Genomic DNA, 27143 nt, shown 5'->3' with positions numbered 1-27143 from the left:
TCTGTACTCTCCCGTTAACCATTTAATGCCATTAACTTTTGCCGTCGTTTATGTTGCAGATTGCTCCAGATCACGTGATTCCTGCCCCCGAAGAAATCTATGTCTACAGTCCTTTGGGAACCGCATTAAAAATTGATGGTGGAGACGGATCAGAAAAAACCCCCAGCATAGTCACAATGTAAGTAGCCTGACAGGAAGGACTTAAGGTTTGTTTTTTTTGTTCCCCCCTCCTCTTCTTCTAATCGCCATACCCTTTCTTTTTTTTTTTTTTTTCCCCCCGGCCCCATAGCTGAGGACTGTGCTCTCCAGGTCAGAATGAGTGTGCAGATACCAAACTATATATTATTTTTGCTCATGTCACTGTTTTCCGAGATCTGTAACATTTAAATTTTCGTGATCCGGGATTAGGTGAGGTCTTATTTTTTGTGCCCTGAGCTGATGTTTCTACTGATGCTACAATGCTTTCATTGCCTCTTGTTGCATTTTATTGCAATGTTGCAGCTGCCACATGTTCTCGTTAAGCCGATTACCAATTGGGATCATTTTTTCTTGATCGGACTTTTAGAAATGCATCGATACCAAATATGTTTATTTTGTTTTAATGAGCAAAATGGGGGGTGATTTTTGACACTTTTATATTTTAGTTTTTCAGATTTTTAAAAACAATTTTTTTCAGTTCTTACTGTATTTAATAGTCCCCTTAGGGGACTTGCGCAAGCGATCGTATGATGACAAGCACGGAGGTCTTCAGCAGTCCCTCCTCCATCCCCCTGTTGTCATTGCAACCCACTGGTGCCTTGTGCTCACATCATGGGTGCGTGGAATGGCTTTCCACCCTGCCAGAGACTGACAGTGACATTTAACAGGTTAACAGCCATGGGCTCCGCTCCACCTGCGTCTGTTAGAGGCAGATGATGTCTGAATAATACAGCCCTCATCTGCCGAGTAAGATGGGGGGCCTGGCATCAAAGTCAGAGACCCGGAGTAGTAAGTAACTTTAATGAAACTTTTTGTTTTACAGATTTATGATCTGGAACACAATGATGGGGACATCGATTCTCAGTATTCCCTGGGGAATAAAGCAGGTAACACTAGTAGGAAAAAACAAAACGATCATGGACTAACCTGTCACCCGCCAATATAGGCTTGCTCAGCTGCCATTCTACGGTTTATAGGGGTTCCCTGACTCTTCCCTTACGTGATGTCAGGGGTGATATAAAGATTCGACATGTCCATCTTTGGACTATTGATCCTTTTAGTTCCTGTCTAGATAAGTTGCCGTCGGCAGAGTCTGACAGCAGTTGGTTCGTAGAGAACAAAGGATGCGAGAGTTGGGCGAGATGGGAAGATTTCGGCCGCTCGTTAGTCCGGCACCTTCTGTATATGTAGCAAAGCTTATGACATGGAGTGATGACCTCTGTGTGACTGTCATCTCGGCGTCAAGCTCACTATGAATTTTTATTTGGAGAAAACTTTTTTTTTTTTTTTTTGATTGTCTGAAAACTCTTTTTTTTCTATTTTTTTTTTTTCTAGGCCGGATTCACAACGGGTATAGCTGTCATTTTCCTGATGGGCCTTTTAACACTTTACTGCTGCTACAGGGTTGTGAAGTCCCGAGGGGCGATACGTAAGGCTTCTGCTTTCACTGACCTCATGTTATTATCTCGCACTCTTCCACACATGATTTTTGACTCTTTATCTGCCGAGTGTTGTGGGGAAAGAGAAAGTGTCGTCAAAATAATTTTTGAGGAGTATACATACATTTAAGAAAATTTTAAGAGAGGGAAAAAAGATTCAAGATTCAAGAGAGGGAAAGATTCAAGATTCAAGAGAGGGAAAAAAAAATATGTGTGTGTGTGTGTATACACGCACGCACGCACACACACACACACACACACACACACACACACACACACACACACACACACACACACACACACACACACACACACACACACACACACACACCCCGTATATACTCGAGTACAAGCCAATCCCCCCCCCACCCCCCTAATTTTGCCACAAAAGACTGGGAAAACTTAATAACTGGAGTAAAAGCCTAAGGTGGAAAATGCAGCAGGTTCCGGTAAATGTCAAAAGTAAAAATAGATACCAATAAAAGTAAAAATTAATTGAGACATCAGTAGGTTAAGTGTTTTTGAATATCCATATTGAATCAGGAGCCCCATATAATGCTCCATAAATTTTATGATGGGACCCATTAGATGCTCCATATTAAAATATGCCCCATATAATCCTGCATAAAGGTTAATAATGGCCCCATAAGATGCTCCATAGACACATTTGCCCCATATAGTGCTCCACAAACATTAATTATGGCCCCATAAGATGCTCCATACAGACACTTGCCCCATATAGTGCTGCACAAACGTTATGGCCCCATAAGATGCCCCGCCACTTTCAATATTCACCTGACTTCGTTCCGGCTCCGCTCCATCTTCATCATCTTCTGTACTGACGGTCAGGCAGAGGGCGCGCACTAACTACGTCACCGCGCCCTCTGACCTGAGCGTCACTGCAAAAGACGCTGAAGATGGAGCGGCGTCGGAACAGGGAGCAGGTGAATATCGTGCTGCGCTCCGTTATACTCACCTGCTCCTGGCGCGGTGCAGTCCCTGCTTCCCCGGCGCCGCAGCTTCTTCCTGTATTGAGCCGCATATTCATTACTGTAATGAGCGGTACCATGTGACTGCTCACTACAGGAAGAAGCTGGGGCGCCAGGGAGCCGGGGACCTGCAGGGACCGCACCAGGAGTAGGTGAGTATAAGTGGTCTTTGTTGTCCTTTCTCATTCTCGGGTCCTCTACCAGGGGGTCACAAATCAAAATGGGGACACGAGAATCCTATTACCATGCCATTTTTACCATTTAATGAACGCTGCAAAAAAAAAAACAACAAACCAAACATGTTCTTCAAAAAAAGCCCTCACATGGCGATGTTGATGGATAAATGAAAATGTGATGACTACTGGAAGAAGGGGAGGAAGAAAAACTAAAGGGAACATTGTGGTTAATTTCGACAACAGGCATGTGTGAATGAATAGTGAGCGCAGCTCTGGATCTGTAGATAAGTAATGTAACGGCTCCCCGGCTCGTAGCTTGCAGATGTCTGCATGTGTATGAGGCCCCATGACCTGTCACAATGTGCACAGACCCTGAGCCAGGAATGAATGGCTGCGTTATGGTTTCTTCTTCTGTCTTGCAGCCTCCGTGGACACCTCGCACTGGGAGTTCCCAGATGTTTGTCAGTATTATTTTGGCTCCTTTGGCCGTTGGTCCAGCCTCCTCTTCTCTTTGGTGTCGTTAGTTGGAGCGATGATCGTATATTGGGTGCTGATGTCCAACTTTTTTTTTAACACAGGAAAATTTATTTATAGTAAGTACAAACAGCGGTCGGTGGTGCGGGACGTCGGCGGTGCGGGACGTTGGCGGGGCTTCACATCGCTGAGGTCGGCCTTTTATTGCCGCACGGATGGAGATTTATACTTGTATATTGTGTCTTTTTAGATTATGTCCATCACATCAATGTTACAGAAATCGTGCTGAGCACGAACGGGAGCGACAAAGGTAGGAAGAAGCTGATGTGTCTCAGCGAAGAGAGAGGACGGTGCAGCTGTGTAGGGCAGGGGCACATCCACATATACAAAAATATGTATTCTTCATAGATAGGATTACTAACATCTACAGAATGAATGATCGGGTGTAAGATGACGCTTCATACCCAGGACTCGCGATGAAGTCCACTAGCTGCCTCGAAACTTTCTAAGAGACCACCACACGCTTAATTCTTTCCGAAAGGATATCCTTTTGCTCCTTATTAATAGTAGCCGTGAGGTTTTAGCAGTTTAACAATTTTTTTTCATTTTCTTCAATTTTTTTATTGCCTAAAACGCAAAGTAAATGTGTCACAATGACAGTAATTTTGACCAGGGGTGCGCAATCTTTTACATGTCTCTGTATATTGTTTTATATATACACACAAAGAATTAAAAAAATAAATATTAAATTCAGAGAAATTAAACCATTTATATATATATATTACATAAAATGTATATAGAACAATATATATTATTTCTCTGATCGCCCATGACGGCACCACGGAGAGAGGGGATCCGCCCACCAAGGACAGGAAACCTACGGATAAAAAGGCGGTACCACTCTCCTGCATCAGTTGGTTTCCTGTCCTTGATGGGAGACCTACGGACTTACCAGTCGTCGTTGGAATTCCGGGGCCAACCAGTCCGATTCAGGCAGCTGGGGTCCCTCTGCCTCGGCTAGGGTGGTGACCCGAAGCGCCACCGCTGGGAGCCAGTGAGCCGACAGGGTGTGCGGGGGAGGTGACAAGGAGTTCGCGGTCACCTCCCCAGGTAAGATGCAGCAGCGGCAACATCCAGGGGGGTCCCTCTGTGGTTGCGGGAGGTGCAGCGCGACCCTCCCTAAAACAAGCATAAGTCTGCACGCTGCACAGCCACCGGGCGTGCAGAGAAGCGCTACAGGGTCTGCATAGGACCGGGGGCGCCGGTCAGCAGCGCCATTCTTCTTCCCGTGGGGGGGCTGGTCTCGCGGTGCGCTCGTGCGCCGGTATGTGCCGGGCGCTTCATGCAGGCGCCGGCGTGTTTCCCTGGCTGGCGGGCCTTCTGGCCGGGCGCTTGGTGTGCTTTGCGCAGGCGCCGGCGTGTCTTCCGGCCGGGCGCCTGGTGCGCTCTGCGCAGGCGCCGGCGGGACTTCCGGCCGGGCGCTTGGTGTGCTTTGCGCAGGCGCCGGAGTGTCTTCCGGCCGGGCGCCTGGTGCGCTCTGCGCAGGCGCCGGCGGGACTTCCGGCCGGGCGCTTGGCGCGGTCTGCGCAGGCGCCGGTGGGTCGGCTGTTAGAGCGTCTTGGCACCATGTAAGATTAATGCGCAGGCGCCGGCGTTCGGCGGTCGCTACTGCGCAGGTGGGGGGGGGAGCGGCGTGAGGATTCAAATAGCAGAATCCATATCCTCCCAGTGGCTCTGCAGTAATAAGCAGGAGCCTCAAGAGAATAGGAGCGCCAGCTAAGCCAAGCTCGAGGCAGCATCCGCAGACCAGCAGCAGTATGAGCGACCCAGCATCACCTTTGCCCGAATCACCTCCACCTGCAGCATCGCCACAGCAGCAGCAGCAAAAAAGGCGACAGCAGAAAGGGCACCAGGACACCAGCAAGGAACGCCAAAGGTCTCAACACAGTAAGGAGTCCAGTACGGCGTCGGGGAGAAAGCCAGAGGCAGAGAACCCCCAACCGGTATTTATGGGTCCTGGACGTGGTAAGTGGATCTTCGTGAATGTCAGAGACAGTAAGAGTGTTATTTGTCTCTTTTTAGGGGAGGAAAAGCGTAGCTAAAACTAAGCATAAAAGTTGCGCCATCTGTGGAGAGGATCTTCCACCTACATGGGATAAGAGACTATGCAATACTTGCATTCAGCAGACTGTATCTGAAAACCTTCCAGGGTTTGCAACAGATCTTAAAAGCCTAATTAAGGAGCAAGTAGAGGACACCTTTAGGTCACTAAAAAGTGGAAAAAAAAGGAGAAAGACCAAAAACAGGTCCCCATCTCCAGTCTCAAAATCCGAAAGTGATAGTGAGAGTTCAATGTCTTCCGTCTCCTCCGACTCATCTGCATCATCTACTTGTTCCTCAGGGGACATAACTGTTTCCCTTTAGAGGATACTGATGGCCTCATAAAGGCGGTGAGAAGTACCATGGGGTTGGTAGACTCCCATCCTAAAAAAACAGTACAAGACATCATGTTTGGGGGCCTAGAACAGAAAAAGAGAAGAGCTTTTCCGCTTAATGAAGCAATTGCGGCCTTGATTAAGAAGGAATGGAAGAAGCCCATGAGGAAGACTCTCTTAACGCCAAAAAGGAAATATCCCTTTGAGGAGGAATCGTGCTCCTTTTGGGAGAAGGCCCCCAAATTAGATGTAGCAATTGCTAAAGCCTCAAAGAAATTCGCCCTCCCGTTTGAGGACATGGGGGTTCTAAAAGACCCCATGGACAAGAAGGCAGATGCCTTTCTCAAGGGGTCCTGGGAGGCAGCAGGAGGAGGCCTGAAGCCGGCAGTTGCAGCAGCATGCACTTCTCGCTCGCTGATGATCTGGCTAAACCAACTAGAGAGTCAATTAAAGGGGAAAACTTCCCGGGACTCAATTCTGAACACATTACCCGTAATGAGAGGGGCCGCGGCTTTCCTAGCTGACGCCTCGGCCGACTCCATCAGGCTGTCCGCCAGAGCAGCAGTGTTTGCTAATGCGGCTAGGCGCGCCCTCTGGCTTAAGAATTGGCCAGGTGACCTGCAGACGAAAACAAAACTGTGTACCATCCCTTGCGAAGGAGAGTTTCTGTTCGGGTCGACTCTAGATGACATCCTGGAGAAAGCAGGGGACAAGAAAAAGTCCTTCCCCTCTCTGGGTCTCCCCTCTTATAGGAAGCCCTTTCGGAACAAGAGGTTTTTCCGTAAGAACCCAGGGAGAGGCCAGGGGAAGTGGGAAGATAAGAAGAACAAGAATAAAGGGTTTATCTTCAACAAAAACCTCAATGACAGCAAGAAACCTCCACAATGAAGGTTCGCCCCAGGTGGGGGGGAGATTATCTCTCTTTCTCCCAGCCTGGGAAAAGATTACCTCCAGTCAATGGATCTTAAACATCATAAAATCAGGACTGAGATTAACATTCAAGAGGTGCCCTCGTCCCTCTTTCGGGATAACATCTACAAGATCCTCGGCAGAAGAGCAGTTAACACTAGAGAACGAGATTGTGGGGTTAGTAAAAAAAGGAGTACTCCTGGAAGTTCCCCCTCAAGAAAGAGGGCAAGGGTACTATTCCCCTCTGTTCCTGAGAAAGAAACCGGACGGTTCCTTCAGGACTATTATCAATTTGAGGAACCTAAACAATTACCTAGAGGTTCAGGCATTCAAGATGGAAACGATAAAATCATCAATCAAAATGCTGTTTCCTCAATGCTTCATGGTGGTCCTGGACCTGAAGGACGCGTATTATCACGTCCCAATACACAAGGATCACCAAAGATTCCTCAGAATGGCAATCCACATCAAGGGAGTCCTAAGCCACTTCCAATTCACAGCCCTACCATTTGGCCTAGCAATAGCTCCAAGGGTCTTTACAAAGCTGGTCGTGGAGGTAATGGCTCACCTCAGGGAAGAAAACACCCTGATCGTACCATATTTGGACGACTTCCTGGTGATAGGCTCCTCCCCGCAACATTGTATGAATCGGCTAGATTTAGTGATTCATTCTCTAAAAGACCTGGGCTGGCTAATAAACCTAGAGAAATCCAGATTGGTGCCTTCTCAGGTTCAGGAGTACCTAGGTCTCACTCTAGACTCCAGGAAAATGGAATGCCGGCTCCCAGAGAGCAAAATACAAAAGATAATGAGCTTAACGTTAAGAGTACAATCTCTCCCCTCTATAACTCTCCGTCAGGGCATGTCCCTGTTAGGCTCTATGACCTCTTGCATTCCTGCGGTCCAGTGGGCCCAACTACACTCAAGAGATCTCCAATGGCAGCTACTTTCAGAGCAAATCCTCCTAGGAGAGCATTTAGACGGGCGGTTAACATTATCTCCTCGCACCAATCACTCTCTGATTTGGTGGACGTTGCAGGAAAATCTTTCCCAGGGAGTCCCATGGGTAATCCCGATATCAAAGGTCCTAACCACGGACGCAAGCCCCTCAGGGTGGGGAGCTCATCTGGGCGACTTGGTAGCTCAGGGCATTTGGTCTCCTTCCCTTGCAAACAATTCCTCCAATATGAAGGAACTCCTGGCTGTAAAATTTGCCCTTCAGGAATTCTCGGGAGTCCTTCAATCTCACCATGTAAGGGTGATGTCGGACAATCGGGTGGTAGTGTCCTACATAAACCATCAGGGGGGTACCCGTTCCAAAAGCCTAATGGAAGTGACCAACTCGATCCTTCAATTAGCCGAGAGCAACTTTCTATCCCTGACAAGCCTACACATAAAGGGGGTAGACAATTACAAGGCAGACTTCCTCAGTCGATCCAGCCTAAAACAGGGGGAATGGGAACTAAATCCAGAGATATTTACCCAGATCACACAAAAATGGGGTGTTCCCAAAATAGATCTCTTCGCGAGCCATTTAAACAAAAAAGTAGCCTCCTTTTGCTCCCTATCTCCCCTGGGGAACCCGGTAGCTGTGGACGCGTTCCTGATTCCTTGGGGTCACCATCTGGTCTATGCCTTTCCTCCCCTCATTCTGATTCCAGCAGTGCTGAGGAAGATTCGGGAGGACGGGGCGCTGGTCATTCTTATTGCCCCATTCTGGCCGAAGAGACCTTGGTTCTCATGGATGAGGAAAATGTCAATATCCGACCCTTGGGTATTACCAGACCTCCAGGATCTGTTGTCACAGGGCCCAATCTGTCATCCACAAGTAAAGAACTTGCACTTGACAGCCTGGCTCTTGAGAGGAAAATATTAGAAAGCAGAGGGTTTTCTTCGGGGTTAATCTCAACTCTATTAAAAAGTAGGAAGCCGGTTACAACAAAACAGTACGGCAAAATATGGAAAAAGTTTCTGTCCTTTTCAGGTGCAAAAATAGGGAAAGAGATTCCCATCAATTCCATATTAGAGTTCCTACAAAACGGGTTGGATATGGGTTTAGCCACCAGTACCCTTAAAGTTCACGTGGCAGCATTAGGAGCCCTATTTAATTTTGACCTAGCTTCAAATAGGTGGGTCTCTAGATTCATTAGAGCAGCAGGAAGATCAAGGCCCCTGCCAGTAAAAGTGGTTCCTCAATGGGACTTAAACTTGGTCCTTAAAGCCCTGACCAGTCCTCCATTCGAACCATTACATGAATCTACAATAAAAACACTATCCCTCAAAACAGCTCTATTAGTCGCCCTCACTTCTGCCCGTAGGGTCAGCGACTTACAGGCTCTTTCAGCCAACCCTCCTCACACACAATTTCTAGAGGATAGGGTTGTCCTAAAAACAGACCCAGCATATCTCCCGAAAGTGGCTTCAAAATTTCACAGGTCTCAAGAGATATCTCTCCCCTCCTTCTGCCCCAACCCTAAGAACAAGGAGAAACAAACACTACATACTCTAGATGTAAGAAGATGTCTCTTACATTACCTAGAAGTCACTAGAGAGAGTAGGGAGGATTCCTCTCTGTTTGTGTGTTTCCAGGGTCCCCGGAAGGGGAAAAAAGCATCTAAAGCCACCATAGCAAGATGGATCACAGACGCCATCAGTCTATCATATTCAGCAAGTGGGATGCCCGTTCCCGGGGAGGTTAAGGCTCACTCAACGAGGGCAGTGGCAACTTCCTGGGCGGAGAAGGCCGGAGCTTCCATAGACCAGATATGTAGAGCTGCTACCTGGTCTTCACCATCCACATTCTATAGGCACTATAGATTGGAACTAATCTCCTCTTCAGACCTTACTTTTGGTAAAAGGGTTCTGGAGGCGGTGGTCCCCCCCTGAATGTACTATCTATGCAATTCTCTCCGTGGTGCCGTCATGGGCGATCAGAGAAAAATCTAGTTCTTACCGATAACGGTATTTCTCTGAGCCCATGACGGCACCCGTACATTCCCTCCCTTCACTTATGGGTGCACACATTGAAATAGTGCCATAGTCCTTTTATAGTCACGCGGTATCTTGTTATGCTAAACAGTTAAAAATTTTACAAATGTCTTAGTAGTCTCCCATCGTTATCTATGTAAACAAACTGATGCAGGAGAGTGGTACCGCCTTTTTATCCGTAGGTTTCCTGTCCTTGGTGGGCGGATCCCCTCTCTCCGTGGTGCCGTCATGGGCTCAGAGAAATACCGTTATCGGTAAGAACTATATTTTTTTTTATTCATTACCTTAATGTTTTCCATTTTTAGTTATCTGTCCGAACACTGGAGACGGTACCCCGTCTAACACGACCGTGGACACGACCACTGGCAATGGGACGGGGTTTCAGCAGTTTGAAGACTGGTGGAGTAAGACGGGCACCGTCCCTCTCTATCTGATCGTCGTTCTCCTGCCGCTCCTGAACTTCCGCTCGCCATCGTTTTTTGCTAAATTCAATGTCTTGGGTACGTGATCTTCACGTGGTGTTATCACGTAATAACAATCTACTAGAGAAAAAAAAAAACCCTGACAAAATGCAGGGATGTAGCGGAGAGTAGATCCTGATGGCGGTGTTACGGGTTTTGCTCTGTTTTCAGGCACGGCGTCCGTCCTCTACCTGGTGTCTCTCGTGACCTATAAAGCCTTCCGCATTGGGTTTCATTTTGAGTTCCACTGGGATGATGTACAAGAATATTTTGTTCCAGGTAAGAATGTGAAATGTTATTATGCTGATTATTAACCCACATTTCTGAATAGTGTTTTTAAGCCCGTCTGATGATCGTTTCAGACGAGCGCTCTTGTTTTCTCTGGCGTCTGATCACCAGGACAATTTAAGGATCAGCAGTCCAAAAGTTGGCACACCAGATCCTTAACTCCCCCGAGAATCCACTGTGCAGGGCCCCCAGTCACGGTAGTGTTGGCCGAGCCCAGGGATACCAGCGGCTTCAGCTGACATGAGTCTAATGTGTATGGGGCTTTAGTCTGCAGGACCCTGAAGCCCGAACACCACAAATCGCTCCATGGCTGGTGCAGCTGGGCGAGATTTACTCTGAAGCGCTGCTGCGTTACAGAGAGAACAGACTTTTTAGAAACTCAGATGAGGAGCATGCGGCTACGATGACTGAGGCCAGTCCTATAAGCTGACCAGCTCTCACCATACACACACATAATGCACGGCCGCACTGAACGTCCAGCACACGGGACAGACGCTGCTCCTCGGGTACATGACCGGTTACAGAGCACATCCAGGTCAATGATGTCTCCAGGTGCTGCAGCCAAAGACCAAGCTCCTAGGCGAGACCATGTAATTCCTAAGCATTACCCCATGTTCTCCAGATGTTAGGACAGGGAAGTCAATGTAGTAATTTTTGATTAATCCTTGTGTTTTCCAGAGTTCAGATTTTCCTTCCCTCAGCTGACGGGAATCCTCACTCTCGCGTTCTTCATTCATAACTGCATCATTACTCTGCTGAAGAACAACCGGAAGCCTGAGAATAACGTAAGTCTAACACTTACCTGGGGCAATATTCATTTATATGTTACGCCAAAATTGGAACCATCCAGCACCCAGTGGTCAGGGTCCATCCTCCCATCCCTGGATCCATCCAGCACCCAGTGGTCAGGGTCCATCCTCCCATCCCTGGGTCCATCCAGCACCCAGTGGTCAGGGTCCATCCCCGGGTTCATCCAGCACCCAGTGGTCGGCGTCCGTCCAGTGGTCAGGGTCCACCCCCCCATCCCTGGGTCCATCCAGCACCCGGTGGTCTGGGTTCATCCCTCCATCCCTGGTACATCCAGCATCCAGTGGTCTGTGTCCATCCCTGGGTCCATCCAGCACCCAGTGGTCTGGGTTCATGCCTCCAAGCCTGGGTCCATCCAGCACCCGGTGGTTTGGATTCATCCCTCCATCCCTGCTTCATCCAGCACCCAGTGGTCTGGGTTCATCCCTGGGTCCATCCAGCACCCGGTGGTTTGGATTCATCCCTCCATCCCTGCTTCATCCAGCACCCAGTGGTCTGAGTCCATCCCTGGGTCCATCCAGCACCCGGTGGTCTGGGTTCATCCCTGGTACATCCAGCACCCAGTGGTCTGTGTCCATCCCTGGGTCCATCCAGCACCCAATGGTCTGGGTTCATCCCTCCATCCCTGGGTCCATCCAGCACCCAGTGGTCTGGGTTCATCCCTCCATCCTTGGGTCCATCCAGCACCTGGTGGTCTGGGTTCATCCCTCCATCCCTGGGTCCATCCAGCTTCCGGTGGTCTGGGTTCATCCCTTCATCCCTGGTACATCCAGCACCCAGTGGTCTGTGTCCATCCCTGGGTCCATCCAGCACCCAGTGGTCTGGGTTCATCCCTACATCCCTGGTACATCCAGCACCCAGTGGTCTGTGTCCATCCCTGGGTCCATCCAGCACCCTCTGGTCTGGGTTTATCCCTCCATCCCTGGTACATCCAGCATCCAGTGGTCTGTGTCCATCCCTGGGTCCATCCAGCACCCTGTGGTCTGGGTTTATCCCTCCATTCCTGGTACATCCAGCACCCAGTGGTCTGTGTCCATCCCTGGGTCCATCCAGCACCCAGTGGTCAGGGTCCATTCCCCCCCCATCCCTGGGTACATCCAGCACCCTGTGGCCCCATCACCAAATGCTACCTGGAATCTGTTAAATTCACGCTCATCGATGGCGCTCTTTGCCGATCCCGTACATTTTTCTGATCGTTTCAGTCATTGAGAGGGCGACTTTTTACATCTCCTATATGGTGAGGGTTGAATGCAGAGACCTTCCCCGATGAGAACAGGAAGAGAAGCATAATCTCTGCTCCTCACACGGGATGGTCACCGGGAGCTGCTCAGGCTCTGGGTTGTTTATGTCACGTTTGTCCTTACAGGTCAGAGACCTCTCGGTGGCTTATCTGCTTGTCGGATTAACATACATGTACGTTGGGGTGATGGTGTTCGGCTTGTTCCCGTCTCCACCTTTGACCAAGGATTGCATCCAGCAAGTGAGTAGCTATCTTATGTCAGATTTACATTTTGCAGTTTTATATAAAGAAATTTGCCCCTTCCAGAAATTCTCTGTGTGCTGCATAAACAGCCAGGAATGGAAATATCACCAAGCCCGGCTATTTACCACTCAGATGCTGCAACTGCGGCATCTACAGGTCCTTCTCAAAAAATTAGCATATAGTGTTAAATTTCATTATTTACCATAATGTAATGATTACAATTAAACTTTCATATATTATAGATTCATTATCCACCAACTGAAATTTGTCAGGTCTTTTATTGTTTTAATACTGATGATTTTGGCATACAACTCCTGATAACCCAAAAAACCTGTCTCAATAAATTAGCATATTTCACCCATCCAATCAAATAAAAGTGTTTTTTAACCCCTTCAAGACCCAGCCTATTTTGACCTTAAAGACCTTGCCGTTTTTTGCAATTCTGACCAGTGTCCCTTTATGAGGTAATAACTCAGGAACGCTTCAACGGATCCTAGCGGTTCTGAGATTGTTTTTTCGTGACATATTGGGCTTCATGTTAGTGGTAAATTTAGGTCAATAAATTCTGCATTTATTTGTGATAAACACGGAAATTTGGCGAAAATTTTGAAAATTTCGCAATTTTCACATTTTGAATTTTTATTCTGTTAAACCAGAGAGATATGTGACACAAAATAGTTAATAAATAACATTTCCCACATGTTTACTTTACATCAGCACAATTTTGGAAACAAAATTTTTTTTTGTTAGGAAGTTATAAGGGTTAAAATTCGACCAGCGATTTGTCATTTTTACAACGAAATTTACAAAACCATTTTTTTTAGGGACCACCTCACATTTGAAGTCAGTTTGAGGGGTCTATATGGCTGAAAATACCCAAAAGTGACACCATTCTAAAAACTGCACCCCTCAAGGTACTCAAAACCACATTCAAGAAGTTTATTAACCCTTCAGGTGCTTCACAGCAGCAGAAGCAACATGGAAGGAAAAAATGAACATTTAACTTTTTAGTCACAAAAATTATCTTTTAGCAACAATTTTTTTATTTTCCCAATGGTAAAAGGAGAAACTGAACCACGAAAGTTGTTGTCCAATTTGTCCTGAGTACGCTGATACCTCATATGTGGGGGTAAACCACTGTTTTGGCGCACGGCAGGGCTTGGAAGGGAAGGAGCGCCATTTGACTTTTTGAATCAAAAATTGGCTCCACTCTTTAGCGGACACCATGTCACGTTTGGAGAGCCCCCGTGTGCCTAAAAATTGGAGCTCCCCCACAAGTGACCCCATTTTGGAAACTAGACGCCCCAAGGAACTTATCTAGATGCATAGTGAGCACTTTGAACCCCCAGGTGCTTCACAAATTGATCCGTAAAAATGAAAAAGTACTTTTTTTTCACAAAAAAATTCTTTTAGCCTCAATTTTTTCATTTTCACATGGGCAACAGGATAAAATGGATCCTAAAATGTGTTGGGCAATTTCTCCTGAGTACACCAATACCTCACATGTGGAGGTAAACCACTGTTTGGGCACATGGTAAGGCTCGGAAGGGAAGGAGCGCCATTTGACTTTTTGAATGAAAAATTATTTCCATCGTTAGCGGACACCATGTCGCGTTTGGATAGCTCCTGTGTGCCTAAACATTGGCGCTCCCCCACAAGTGACCCCATTTTGGAAACTAGACCCCCCAAGGAACTAATTTAGATGCCTAGTGAGCACTTTAAACCCTCAGGTGCTTCACAAATTGATCTGTAAAAATGAAAAAGTACTTTTTTTTCACAAAAAAATTCTTTTCGCCTCAATTTTTTCATTTTCACATGGGCAGTAGGATAAAATGGATCATAAAATTTGTTGGGCAATTTCTCCTGAGTACGCCGATACCTCATATGTGGGGGTAAACCACTGTTTGGGCACTCGGCAGGGCTCGGAAGAGAAGGCGCGCCATTTGACTTTTTGAATGGAAAATTAGCTCCAATTGTTAGCGGACACCATGTCGCGTTTGGAGAGCCCCTGTGTGCCTAAACATTGGAGCTCCCGCACAAGTGACCCCATTTTGGAAACTAGACCCCCCAAGGAACTTATCTAGATGCATATTGAGCACTTTAAACCCCCAGGTGCTTCACAGAAGTTTATAACGCAGAGCCATGAAAATAAAAAATAATTTTTCTTTCCTCAAAAATGATTTTTTAGCCTGGAATTTCCTATTTTGCCAAGGATAATAGGAGAAATTGGACCCCAAATATTGTTGTCCAGTTTGTCCTGAGTACGCTGATACCCCATATGTGGGGGTAAACCACTGTTTGGGCGCACGGCAGGGCTCGGAAGGGATGGCACGCCATTTGGCTTTTTAAATGGAAAATTAGCTCCAATCATTAGCGGACACCATGTCACGTTTGGAGAGCCCCTGTGTGCCTAAACATTGGAGATCCCCCAGAAATGACACCATTTTAGAAACTAGACCCCCAAAGGAACTAATCTAGATGTGTGGTGAGGACTTTGAACCCCCAAGTGCTTCACAGAAGTTTATAACGCAGAGCCATGAAAAAAAAAAAAAAAATTATTTTCTCAAAAATGATCTTTTAGCCTGCAATTTTTTATTTTCCCAAGGGTAACAGGAGAAATTTGACCCCAAAAGTTGTTGTCCAGTTTCTCCTGAGTACGCGGATACCCCATATGTGGGGGTAAATCACTGTTTGGGCACATGCCGGGGCTCGGAAGTGAAGTAGTGACGTTTTGAAATGCAGACTTTGATGGAATGCTCTGTGGGCGTCACGTTGCGTTTGCAGAGCCCCTGATGTGGCTTAACAGTAGAAACCCCCCACAAGTGACCCCATTTTGGAAACTAGACCCCCAAAGGAACTTATCTAGATGTGTGGTGAGCACTTTGAACCCCCAAGTGCTTCATAGAAGTTTATAATGCAGAGCCGTGAAAATAATAAATACGTTTTCTTTCCTCAAAAATAATTATTTAGCCCAGAGTTTTTTAATTTTCCCAAGGGTAACAGGAGAAATTTGACCCCAATATTTGTTGTCCAGTTTCTCCTGAGTACGGTGATACCCCATATGTGGGGGTAAACTACTGTTTGGGCACATGCCGGGGCTTGGAATTGAAGTAGTGACGTTTTGAAATGCAGACTTTGATGGAATGCTCTGCGGGCGTCACGTTGCGTTTGCAGAGCCCCTGATGTGCCTAAACAGTAGAAACCCCCCACAAGTGACCCCATTTTGGAAACTAGACCCTGAAAGGAACTTATCTAGATGTGTGGTGAGCACTTTGAACCCCCAAGTGCTTCATAGAAGTTTATAATGCAGAGCCGTGAAAATAATAAATACGTTTTCTTTCCTCAAAAATAATTATTTAGCCCAGAATTTTTTATTTTCCCAAGGGTTACAGGAGAAATTGGACCCCAAAAGTTGTTGTCCAGTTTCTCCTGAGTACGCTGATACCCCATATGTGGGGGTAAACCACTGTTTGGGCACACGTCGGGGCTCAGAAGGGAAGTAGTGACTTTTGAAATGCAGACTTTGATGGAATGGTCTGCGGGCGTCACGTTGCGTTTGCAGAGCCCCTGGTGTGCCTAAACAGTAGAAACCCCCCACAAGTGACCCCATTTTGGAAACTAGACCCCCCAAGGAACTTATCTAGATATGTGGTGAGCACTTTGAACCCCCAAGTGCTTCACAGACGTTTACAACACAGAGCCGTGAAAATAAAAAATCATTTTTCTTTCCTCAAAAATTATGTTTTAGCAAGCATTTTTTTAGATTCACAAGGGTAACAGGAGAAATTGGACCCCAGTAATTGTTGCGCAGTTTGTCCTGAGTATGCTGGTACCCCATATGTGGGGGTAAACCACTGTTTGGGCGCACGTCGGGGCTCGGAAGTGAGGGAGCACCATTTGAATTTTTGAATACGAGATTGGCTGGAATCAATGGTGGCGCCATGTTGCGTTTGGAGACCCCTGATGTGCCTAAACAGTGGTAACCCCTCAATTCTAACTCCAACACTAACCCCAACACACCCCTAACCCTAATCCCAACTGTAGCCATAATCCTAATCACAACCCTAACCCCAACACACCCCTAACCACAACACTAATTCCAACCCTAACCCTAAGGCTATGTGCCCACGTTGCGGATTCGTGTGAGATATTTCCGCACCATTTTTGAAAAATCTGCGGGTAAAAGGCACTGTGTTTTACCTGCGGATTTTCCGCGGATTTCCAGTGTTTTTTGTGCGGATTTCACCTGCGGATTCCTATTGAGGAACAGGTGTAAAACGCTGCGGAATCCGCACAAAGAATTCACATGCTGCGGAAAATACAACGCAGCGTTCCCGCGCGGTATTTTCCGCATCACGGGCACAGCGGATTTGGTTTTTCATATGTTTACATGGTACTGTAAACCTGATGGAACACTGCTGCGAATCCGCAGCCAAATCCGCACCGTGTGCACATAGCCTAATTCTAAAGGTATGTGCACACGCTGCGGAAAACGCTGCGGATCCGCAGCAGTTTCCCATGAGTGTACAGTTCAATGTAAACCTATGGGAAACAAAAATCGCTGTACACATGCTGCGGAAAAACTGCACGGAAATGCAGCGGTTTACATTCCGCAGCATGTCACTTCTTTGTGCGGATTCCGCAGCGGTTTTACAACTGCTCCAATAGAAAATCGCAATTGTAAAACCGCAGTGAAATGCGCAGAAAAAAACGCGGTAAATCCGCAGCGGTTTAGCACTGCGGATTTATCAAATCCGCAGCGGAAAAATCCGCAGAGGACCAGAATACGTGTGCACATTCCTAACCCTAACCCTAGCCCTAACCCTACCCCTAACCCTACCCCTACCCCTAACCCTAACCCTACCCCTACCCCTAACCCTAACCCTACCCCTACCCCTAACCCTACCCCTACCCCTACCCCTACCCCTAACCCTACCCCTAACCCTACCCCTAACCCTAACCCTAACCCTACCCCTACCCCTACCCCTAACCCTACCCCTACCCCTACCCCTAACCCTACCCCTAACCCTACCCCTACCCCTACCCCTAACCCTAACCCTACCCCTACCCCTACCCCTAACCCTACCCCTACCCCTACCCCTAACCCTACCCCTAACCCTACCCCTACCCCTAACCCTAACCCTACCCCTAACCCTATTCTAACATTAGTGGAAAAAAAAAAATTTCTTTATTTTTTTATTGTCCCTACCTATGGGGGTGACAAAGGGGGGGGGGTCATTTATTATTTTTTTTATTTTGATCACTGAGATAGATTATATCTCAGTGATCAAAATGCACTTTGGAACGAATCTGCCGGCCGGCAGATTCGGCGGGCGCACTGCACATGCGCCCGCCATTTTGGAAGATGGCGGCGCCCGGGAGAAGACGGACGGGACCACGGCTGGATCGGTAAGTATGATAGGGTGGGGGGGGACCACGGGGGGGGGGGATCGGAGCACGGGGGGGGGAATCGGAGCGCGGGAGGGGTGGAACGGAGCACGGGGGGGCTGGAACGGAGCACGGGGGGGTGGAACGGAGCACGGGGGGGGGTGGATCGGAGTGCAGGGGGGGTGATTGGAGCACGGGGGGGTGATTGGAGCACGGGGGGAGCGGACACGAGTACGGGGGGGAGCGGAGCACAGGGCGGAGGGGAGCCGGAGCAGTGTACCGGCCAGATCGGGGGGGGGGTGGGGGGGCGATCGGAGGGGTGGGGTGGGGGCACACTAGTATTTCCAGCCATGGCCGATGATATTTCAGCATCGGCCATGGCTGGATTGTAATATTTCACCCGTTATAATGGGTGAAATATTACAAATCGCTCTGATTGGCAGTTTCACTTTCAACAGCCAATCAGAGCGATCGTAGCCACGAGGGGGTGAAGCCACCCCCCCTGGGCTAAACTACCACTCCCCCTGTCCCTGCAGATCGGGTGAAATGGGAGTTAACCCTTTCACCCGATCTGCAGGGACGCGATCTTTCCATGACGCCGCATAGGCGTCATGGGTCGGATTGGCACCGACTTTCATGACGCCTACGTGGCGTCAAAGGTCGGGAAGGGGTTAATAACAAACAAAAAAACCAACAAATAATAATGTTCAGTTATGTACTCAATACTTGGTCGGGAATCCTTTGGCAGAAATGACTGCTTCAATGCGGCGTGGCATGGAGGCAATCAGCCTGTGACACTGCTGAGATGTTATGGAGGCCCAGGATGCTTCAATAGCGGCCTTAAGCTCATCCAGAGTGTTGGGTCTTGCGTCTCTCAACTTTCTCTTCACAATATCCCACAGATTCTCTATGGGGTTCAGGTCAGGAGAGTTGGCAGGCCAATTGAGCACAGTAATACCATGGTCAGTAAACCATTTACCAGTGGTTTTGGCACTGTGAGCAGGTGCCAGGTCGTGCTGAAAAATGAAATCTTCATCTCCATAAAGCATTTCAGCCGATGGAAGCATGAAGTGCTCCAAAATCTCCTGATAGCTAGCTGCATTGACCCTGCCCTTGATGAAACACAGTGGACCAACACCAGCAGCTGACATGGCACCCCACACCATCACTGACTGTGGGTACTTGACACTGGACTTCAGGCATTTTGGCATTTCCTTCTCCCCAGTCTTCCTCCAGACTCTGGCACCTTGATTTCCGAATGACATGCAAAATTTGCTTTCATCAGAAAAAAGTACTTGGGACCACTTAGCAACAGTCCAGTGCTGCTTCTCTGTAGCCCAGGTCAGGCGCCTCTGCCGCTGTTTATGGTTCAAAAGTGGCTTTACCTGGGGAATGCGGCACCTGTAGCCCATTTCCTGCACACGCCTGTGCACGGTGGCTCTGGATGTTTCCACACCAGACTCAGTCCACTGCTTCCTCAGGTTCCCCAAGGTCTGGAATCGGTCCTTCTCCACAATCTTCCTCAGGGTCCGGTCTCCTCTTCTCGTTGTACAGCGTTTTCTGCCACATTGTTTCCTTCCAACAGACTTACCATTGAGGTGCCTTGATACAGCACTCTGGGAACAGCCTATTTGTTGAGAAATTTCTTTCTGGGTCTTACCCTCTTGCTTGAGGGTGTCAATGATGGCCTTCTTGACATCTGTCAGGTCGCTAGTCTTACCCATGATGGGGGTTTTGAGTAATGAACCAGGCAGGGAGTTTATAAAAGCCTCAGGTATCTTTTGCATGTGTTTAGAGTTAATTAGTTGATTCAGAAGATTAGGGTAATAGGTTGTTTAGAGAACCTTTTCTTGATATGCTAATTTATTGAGACAGGTTTTTTGGGTTATCAGGAGTTGTATGCCAAAATCATCAGTATTAAAACAATAAAAGACCTGACAAATTTCAGTTGGTGGATAATGAATCTATAATATATGAAAGTTTAATTGTAATCATTACATTATGGTAAATAATGAAATTTAACACTATATGCTAATTTTTTGAGAAGGACCTGTATGCAGTTAATCAAATAGAGCTTCCCTTTCCTCACCCCTTTGTGTTGCAAGGAGCTTAATGGGTCGCCAAAAGAGTAGGCGGCTTTTGCATTTTAAGGTTTTTTTTTTATCTTTCCTTTATTTTATTTTCTCCCATCTAGAATTTTCTCGACAACTTTCCAAGTAACGACGTCCTGTCGTTCATTGCAAGAATCTTCCTACTCTTCCAAATGATGACCGTCTACCCGCTGCTGGGATATCTGGTCAGGGTGCAGCTTTTAGGACATGTTTTTGGAAACACTTACCCAAGGTGAGGTTTTATTTTTGTTGTTTTTTTTTTTAAATGTCATGGTTTATTTAAAGCACACATGTGAAACGCTTGCCCATGGGACAGATCTGGCCATCAGGGTGATTATATTTGGCATGGGACAGTGGGAACTACGTGGGGGCCATTATACTGTATGGAGGCAATCTTGGCAATAAAAATGAAAAAAGCATATACAGAATGGGAGGAATAGGGCTGAGCAACAGCACATGTGAAAAAGACTTGGGTATACTAATAGATCACAGACTGAACATGAGTCAACAGTGTGATGCAGCAGCAAAAAAGGCAAATACAATTCTGGGATGTATTAACAGAAGCATACAGCCTAGATCACGTGAAGTCATTATTGCCCTCTACTCCTCTTTGGTCAGACCTCATCTGGAATACTGCGTCCAGTTTTGGGCACCACATTTTAAAAAAGACATCAACAGACTGGAGCAAGTTCAGAGAAGAGCGACCAGAATGGTGACCGGTCTGCAAACCATGTCCTATGAGGAACGTTTACAGGATTTGGGAATGTTTAGCTGCAAAAAAGAAGAGAGAGAGAGTAGACTTAATAGCTGTCTACAAATATCTCAAAGGATGTCATATTGTAGAAAAATCATCTTTATTCTCATTTGCACAAGGAAAGACTAGAAGCAATGGGATGAAACTGAATGGGAGGAGACACAGATTAGATGTTAGAAAAAACTTTTTGACAGTGAAGGAGATCAATGAGTGGAACAGGCGGCCACGAGAGGTGGTGAGTTCTCCTTCAATGGAAGTCTTCAAACAGAGGCCGGACAAACATCTGTCTGGGATGATTTAGTGAATCCAGCTTTGAGCAGGGGGTTGGACCAGATGACCCAGGAGGTCCCTTCCAACTCTACCATTCTATGAGGGCTATGTGGGGCCGTTATAATGTATGGAGCACTATGTGGGGACATTATACTGTATGGAGGGCTATGTGGGTGCCACTATACTGTAAGGAGGGTTATGGGGAGCCATTATATTGTATGGGGGGCATTATATTGTATGGAGGGCTATGTGGGTGCCATTATACTGTATGGGGGGCCGTTATACTGTATGGAGGGCTATGTGGGGGCCATTATACTGTATGGACGGCTATGTGGGGGCCATTGTACTGTATGGAGAGCTATGTGGGGGCCATTGTACTGTATGGAGGGCTATGTGGGGGCCATTGTACTGTATGGAGGGCTATGTGGGGGCCATTGTACTGTATGGAGAGCTATGTGGGGGCCATTGTACTGTATGGAGAGCTATGTGGGGGGCCATTGTACTGTATGGAGGGCTATGTGGGGGCCATTATACTGTATGGAGGGCTATGTGGGGGCCATTGTACTGTATGGAGGGCTATGTGGGGGCCATTATACTGTATGGACGGCTATGTGGGGGCCATTGTACTGTATGGAGGGCTATGTGGGGGCCATTATACTGTATGGAGGGCTATGTGGGGGCCATTATACTGTATGGAGGGCTATGTGGGGGCCATTGTACTGTATGGAGGGCTATGTGGGGGCCATTATACTGTATGGAGGGCTATGTGGGGGCCATTGTACTGTATGGAGGGCTATGTGGGGGCCATTGTACTGTATGGAGGGCTATGTGGGGGCCATTGTACTGTATGGAGGGCCATGTGGGGGCCATTGTACTGTATGGAGGGCTATGTGGGAGGCCATCTGCTTTTTACTGCTCTTCCATAACAGATTATATTATTACAATATTTTATTCTAAGATCTTTTCATTAATATGTACTTTGTTCGTCGAACAAACCTTTAAGTTTGTTTCCATATGAAAAGTTTCATCGTTCTATTTGATAAGGAAAAAACGTCCTCATTTGTAGACCTTTTTTTTAATATGGTCGTCCGCGACCATGTCTAAGCTTTCAATCATGGCCTCTGTGCATTTGAGTTTGACGTCTCAGATCCCTGACTTAAAGGGACGGCGTCCAGTCTTGTATAAGGCAAGTAATCATTTTGGATGAGATTTGTAATGAATTCCCTTTATTAGGATCTCCGCTGCTGTCAGTGAGTGACAACATTCATTGATGGTATATTGTTTAATAGCATCTGGTCATGAAGTGGTTAACCAGCGTCTACGTCTGGGGCAGAACCTGATACTTTATGTTGGACCAGAACCATTTGTGTCTAAACTTTGTTACATATCTGGTGGGGGGAAAAAATGTCACAATGTAACAATCTCGGCTTCCACTTTGTCTTCCCCTTTTATATTTCAGCATCTTCCACGTCCTGGGACTGAACGTCGTTGTCGTCGGCTGTGGGGTCCTCATGGCCAAATTCTACCCCAACATTGGAGTCATCATCAGGTAAGAGCAGCAATGTGTCTGGGGGGCCACAATCATTTCCCATTCATGCTGGCATTTTACCTGCCGTTTATTAACCCTATGGGGGTCGTAGAGGGGGGGTCCTTGGCTTGTGTCCCCCATGTCCTTGCATCACATAGCAGTTCATATGAATACGGCGTCTGCTGCAAGCGGAGAAGATGGAAGACAACGGCCTAACCCCCAATAATAAGCACCAAGTACAGTGCAAGATAAGAATGCATGTATCTGCAGAATAGTGAGTGCAGCTCTGGAGGATAATACAGGATGTAACTCAGGATCAGTATAATGTATGTACACAGTGACTGCACCAGCAGAACAGTGAGTGCAGCTCTGGAGGATAATACAGGATGTAACTCAGGATCAGTAATGTAATGTATGTGCACAGTGACTGCACCAGCAGAATAGTGAGTGCAGCTCTGGAGTATAATACAGGATGTAACTCAGGATCAGTAATGTATGTACACAGTGACTGCACCAGCAGAACAGTGAGTGCAGCTCTGGAGGATAATACAGGATGTAACTCAGGATCAGTATAATGTATGTACACAGTGACTGCACCAGCAGAATAGTGAGTGCAGCTCTGGGGTATAATACAGGATGTAACTCAGGATCAGTAATGTATGTACACAGTGACTGCACCAGCAGAATAGTGAGTGCAGCTCTGGGGTATAATACAGGAGGTAACTCAGGATCAGTAATGTAATGTATGTACACAGTGACTGCACCAGCAGAATAGTGAGTGCAGCTCTGGGGTATAATACAGGATGTAACTCAGGATCAGTAATGTAATATATGTACACAGTGACTGCACCACCAGAATAGTGAGTGCAGCTCTGGAGTATAATACAGGATGTAACTCAGGATCAGTAATGTATGTACACAGTGACTGCACCAGCAGAATAGTGAGTGCAGCTCTGGGGTATAATACAGGATGTAACTCAGGATCAGTAATGTAATGTATGTACACAGTGACGGCACCAGCAGAATAGTGAGTGCAGCTCTGGGGTATATTACAGGATGTAACTCAGGATCAGTAATGTAATGTATGTACACAGTGACTGCACCAGCAGAATAGTGAGTGCAGCTCTGGAGTATAATACAGGATGTAACTCAGGATCAGTAATTTAATGTATGTACACAGTGACTGCACCAGCAGAATAGTGAGTGCAGCTCTGGGGTATAATACAGGATGTAACTCAGGATCAGTAATGTAATGTATGTGCACAGTGACTGCACCAGCAGAATAGTGAGTGCAGCTCTGGAGGATAATACAGGATGTAACTCAGGATCAGTAATGTAATGTATGTACACAGTGACTGCACCAGCAGAATAGTGAGTGCAGCTCTGGAGTATAATACAGGATGTAACTCAGGATCAGTAATGTATGTACACAGTGACTGCACCAGCAGAACAGTGAGTGCAGCTCTGGAGGATAATACAGGATGTAACTCAGGATCAGTATAATGTATGTACACAGTGACTGCACCAGCAGAATAGTGAGTGCAGCTCTGGGGTATAATACAGGATGTAACTCAGGATCAGTAATGTATGTACACAGTGACTGCACCAGCAGAATAGTGAGTGCAGCTCTGGGGTATAATACAGGAGGTAACTCAGGATCAGTAATGTAATGTATGTACACAGTGACTGCACCAGCAGAATAGTGAGTGCAGCTCTGGGGTATAATACAGGAGGTAACTCAGGATCAGTAATGTAATGTATGTACACAGTGACTGCACCAGCAGAATAGTGAGTGCAGCTCTGGGGTATAATACAGGATGTAACTCAGGATCAGTAATGTAATATATGTACACAGTGACTGCACCACCAGAATAGTGAGTGCAGCTCTGGAGTATAATACAGGATGTAACTCAGGATCAGTAATGTATGTACACAGTGACTGCACCAGCAGAATAGTGAGTGCAGCTCTGGGGTATAATACAGGATGTAACTCAGGATCAGTAATGTAATGTATGTACACAGTGACTGCACCAGCAGAATAGTGAGTGCAGCTCTGGGGTATAATACAGGATGTAACTCAGGATCAGTAATGTAATGTATGTACACAGTGACTGCACCAGCAGAATAGTGAGTGCAGCTCTGGAGTATAATACAGGATGTAACTCAGGATCAGTAATGTAATGTATGTACACAGTGACTGCACCAGCAGAATAGTGAGTGCAGTTCTGGGGTATAATACAGGAGGTAACTCAGGATCAGTAATGTAATGTATGTACACAGTGACTGCACCAGCAGAATAGTGAGTGCAGCTCTGGAGTATAATACAGGATGTAACTCAGGATCAGTAATGTATGTACACAGTGACTGCACCAGCAGAATAGTGAGTGCAGCTCTGGGGTATAATACAGGATGTAACTCAGGATCAGTAATGTAATGTATGTACACAGTGACGGCACCAGCAGAATAGTGAGTGCAGCTCTGGGGTATAATACAGGATGTAACTCAGGATCAGTAATGTAATGTATGTACACAGTGACTGCACTAGCAGAATAGTGAGTGCAGTTCTGGGGTATATTACAGGATGTAACTCAGGATCAGTAATGTAATGTATGTACACAGTGACTGCACCAGCAGAATAGTGAGTGCAGCTCTGGAGTATAATACAGGATGTAACTCAGGATCAGTAATTTAATGTATGTACACAGTGACTGCACCAGCAGAATAGTGAGTGCAGCTCTGGGGTATAATACAGGATGTAACTCAGGATCAGTAATGTAATGTATGTGCACAGTGACTGCACCAGCAGAATAGTGAGTGCAGCTCTGGAGGATAATACAGGATGTAACTCAGGATCAGTAATGTAATGTATGTACACAGTGACTGCACCAGCAGAATAGTGAGTGCAGCTCTGGAGTATAATACAGGATGTAACTCAGGATCAGTAATGTATGTACACAGTGACTGCACCAGCAGAACAGTGAGTGCAGCTCTGGAGGATAATACAGGATGTAACTCAGGATCAGTATAATGTATGTACACAGTGACTGCACCAGCAGAATAGTGAGTGCAGCTCTGGGGTATAATACAGGATGTAACTCAGGATCAGTAATGTATGTACACAGTGACTGCACCAGCAGAATAGTGAGTGCAGCTCTGGGGTATAATACAGGAGGTAACTCAGGATCAGTAATGTAATGTATGTACACAGTGACTGCACCAGCAGAATAGTGAGTGCAGCTCTGGGGTATAATACAGGAGGTAACTCAGGATCAGTAATGTAATGTATGTACACAGTGACTGCACCAGCAGAATAGTGAGTGCAGCTCTGGGGTATAATACAGGATGTAACTCAGGATCAGTAATGTAATGTATGTACACAGTGACTGCACCAGCAGAATAGTGAGTGCAGCTCTGGGGTATAATACAGGATGTAACTCAGGATCAGTAATGTAATGTATGTACACAGTGACTGCACCAGCAGAATAGTGAGTGCAGCTCTGGAGTATAATACAGGATGTAACTCAGGATCAGTAATGTAATGTATGTACACAGTGACTGCACCAGCAGAATAGTGAGTGCAGTTCTGGGGTATAATACAGGAGGTAACTCAGGATCAGTAATGTAATGTATGTACACAGTGACTGCACCAGCAGAATAGTGAGTGCAGCTCTGGAGTATAATACAGGATGTAACCCTGGTGATTTCCGTTCTGGGCCGTCTCAGCGTTGTATAATGTGATTTTCCATCCTCAGGTTCTCCGGAGCTGCCTGCGGTCTTGCTTTCGTCTTCGTCTACCCCTCTCTGATCCACATGATCGCCTTATATCGCATGCAGCGGCTGAGGTGGTTCTCTGTGATCGCACACATCTGTATCATTGTCCTCGGCGTCGTTAACCTCATCGCACAATTCTTCATGTGATGAACGTTTGTCACTTTCTTGCCCGGAGACTTGTATTTATGACTTCTCCGTCTCCGTGAGACCCCACTACAGCACTGGAAGCTACAAACTCGGGGTCTCGCGGCCGCTGCACGCGGATTACTCACTACAGCAGGACTGGATTGTGTTTGACATTTACATGGGACTGTAGGTTTGTTTTGCACATTTGGCAAAGTGCTGCGGTTATCGTTCTACTCAATGAAAGTAGCAGTTTTATTAAAAAAAAATATATCTGACAGAGTGGGACATTTACTCGGATGATGACCTGTTTCCTGCTGTGACTTCTCGCGCTGCAGGTGAAGATGGCGGCGACATCTGTGGACCCCAGAGTTCAGTATTACTGCCTTAGAGGGGTCGTCAGATGCCGCTCTCCTGCATCTGCCCATATGGGCAGGACGTGATCACGGACCGCAGATACCGTGCCCCCCGCCGATCCTTCACGCTTCATGGCACGTCGTTTAACTCTTAACATGCTGCAATCAATGATGTCCGCTGCAGGTAAGCGGTGT

The 27143-nt window shown here is 46.9% G+C and overlaps 1 protein-coding gene across 1 annotated transcript in view; it reads left to right on the top strand.

The window, feature by feature from the left end:
* The window catches only part of SLC38A9 (solute carrier family 38 member 9), a 31810-nt gene extending 4940 nt beyond the window's left edge, over positions 1–26870 (top strand). The window contains exons 4-15 of the mRNA XM_069745867.1: positions 60–178; positions 1022–1085; positions 1534–1627; positions 3225–3395; positions 3527–3586; positions 9914–10108; positions 10241–10348; positions 11036–11142; positions 12531–12644; positions 20230–20378; positions 22630–22719; positions 26451–26870. Of these exons, the coding sequence (XP_069601968.1) occupies positions 60–178; positions 1022–1085; positions 1534–1627; positions 3225–3395; positions 3527–3586; positions 9914–10108; positions 10241–10348; positions 11036–11142; positions 12531–12644; positions 20230–20378; positions 22630–22719; positions 26451–26616 (1437 nt within the window). The 3' untranslated portion in view covers positions 26617–26870. The remainder of the gene's footprint in view (positions 1–59; positions 179–1021; positions 1086–1533; positions 1628–3224; positions 3396–3526; positions 3587–9913; positions 10109–10240; positions 10349–11035; positions 11143–12530; positions 12645–20229; positions 20379–22629; positions 22720–26450) is intronic.
* Positions 26871–27143: the final 273 nt, after the last annotated feature.

This window comes from Ranitomeya imitator, chromosome 1, assembly GCF_032444005.1.
Source record: "Ranitomeya imitator isolate aRanImi1 chromosome 1, aRanImi1.pri, whole genome shotgun sequence".
Lineage (NCBI taxonomy): Eukaryota > Metazoa > Chordata > Amphibia > Anura > Dendrobatidae > Ranitomeya > Ranitomeya imitator.
This window is presented reverse-complemented; position numbering and strand designations above follow the sequence as displayed.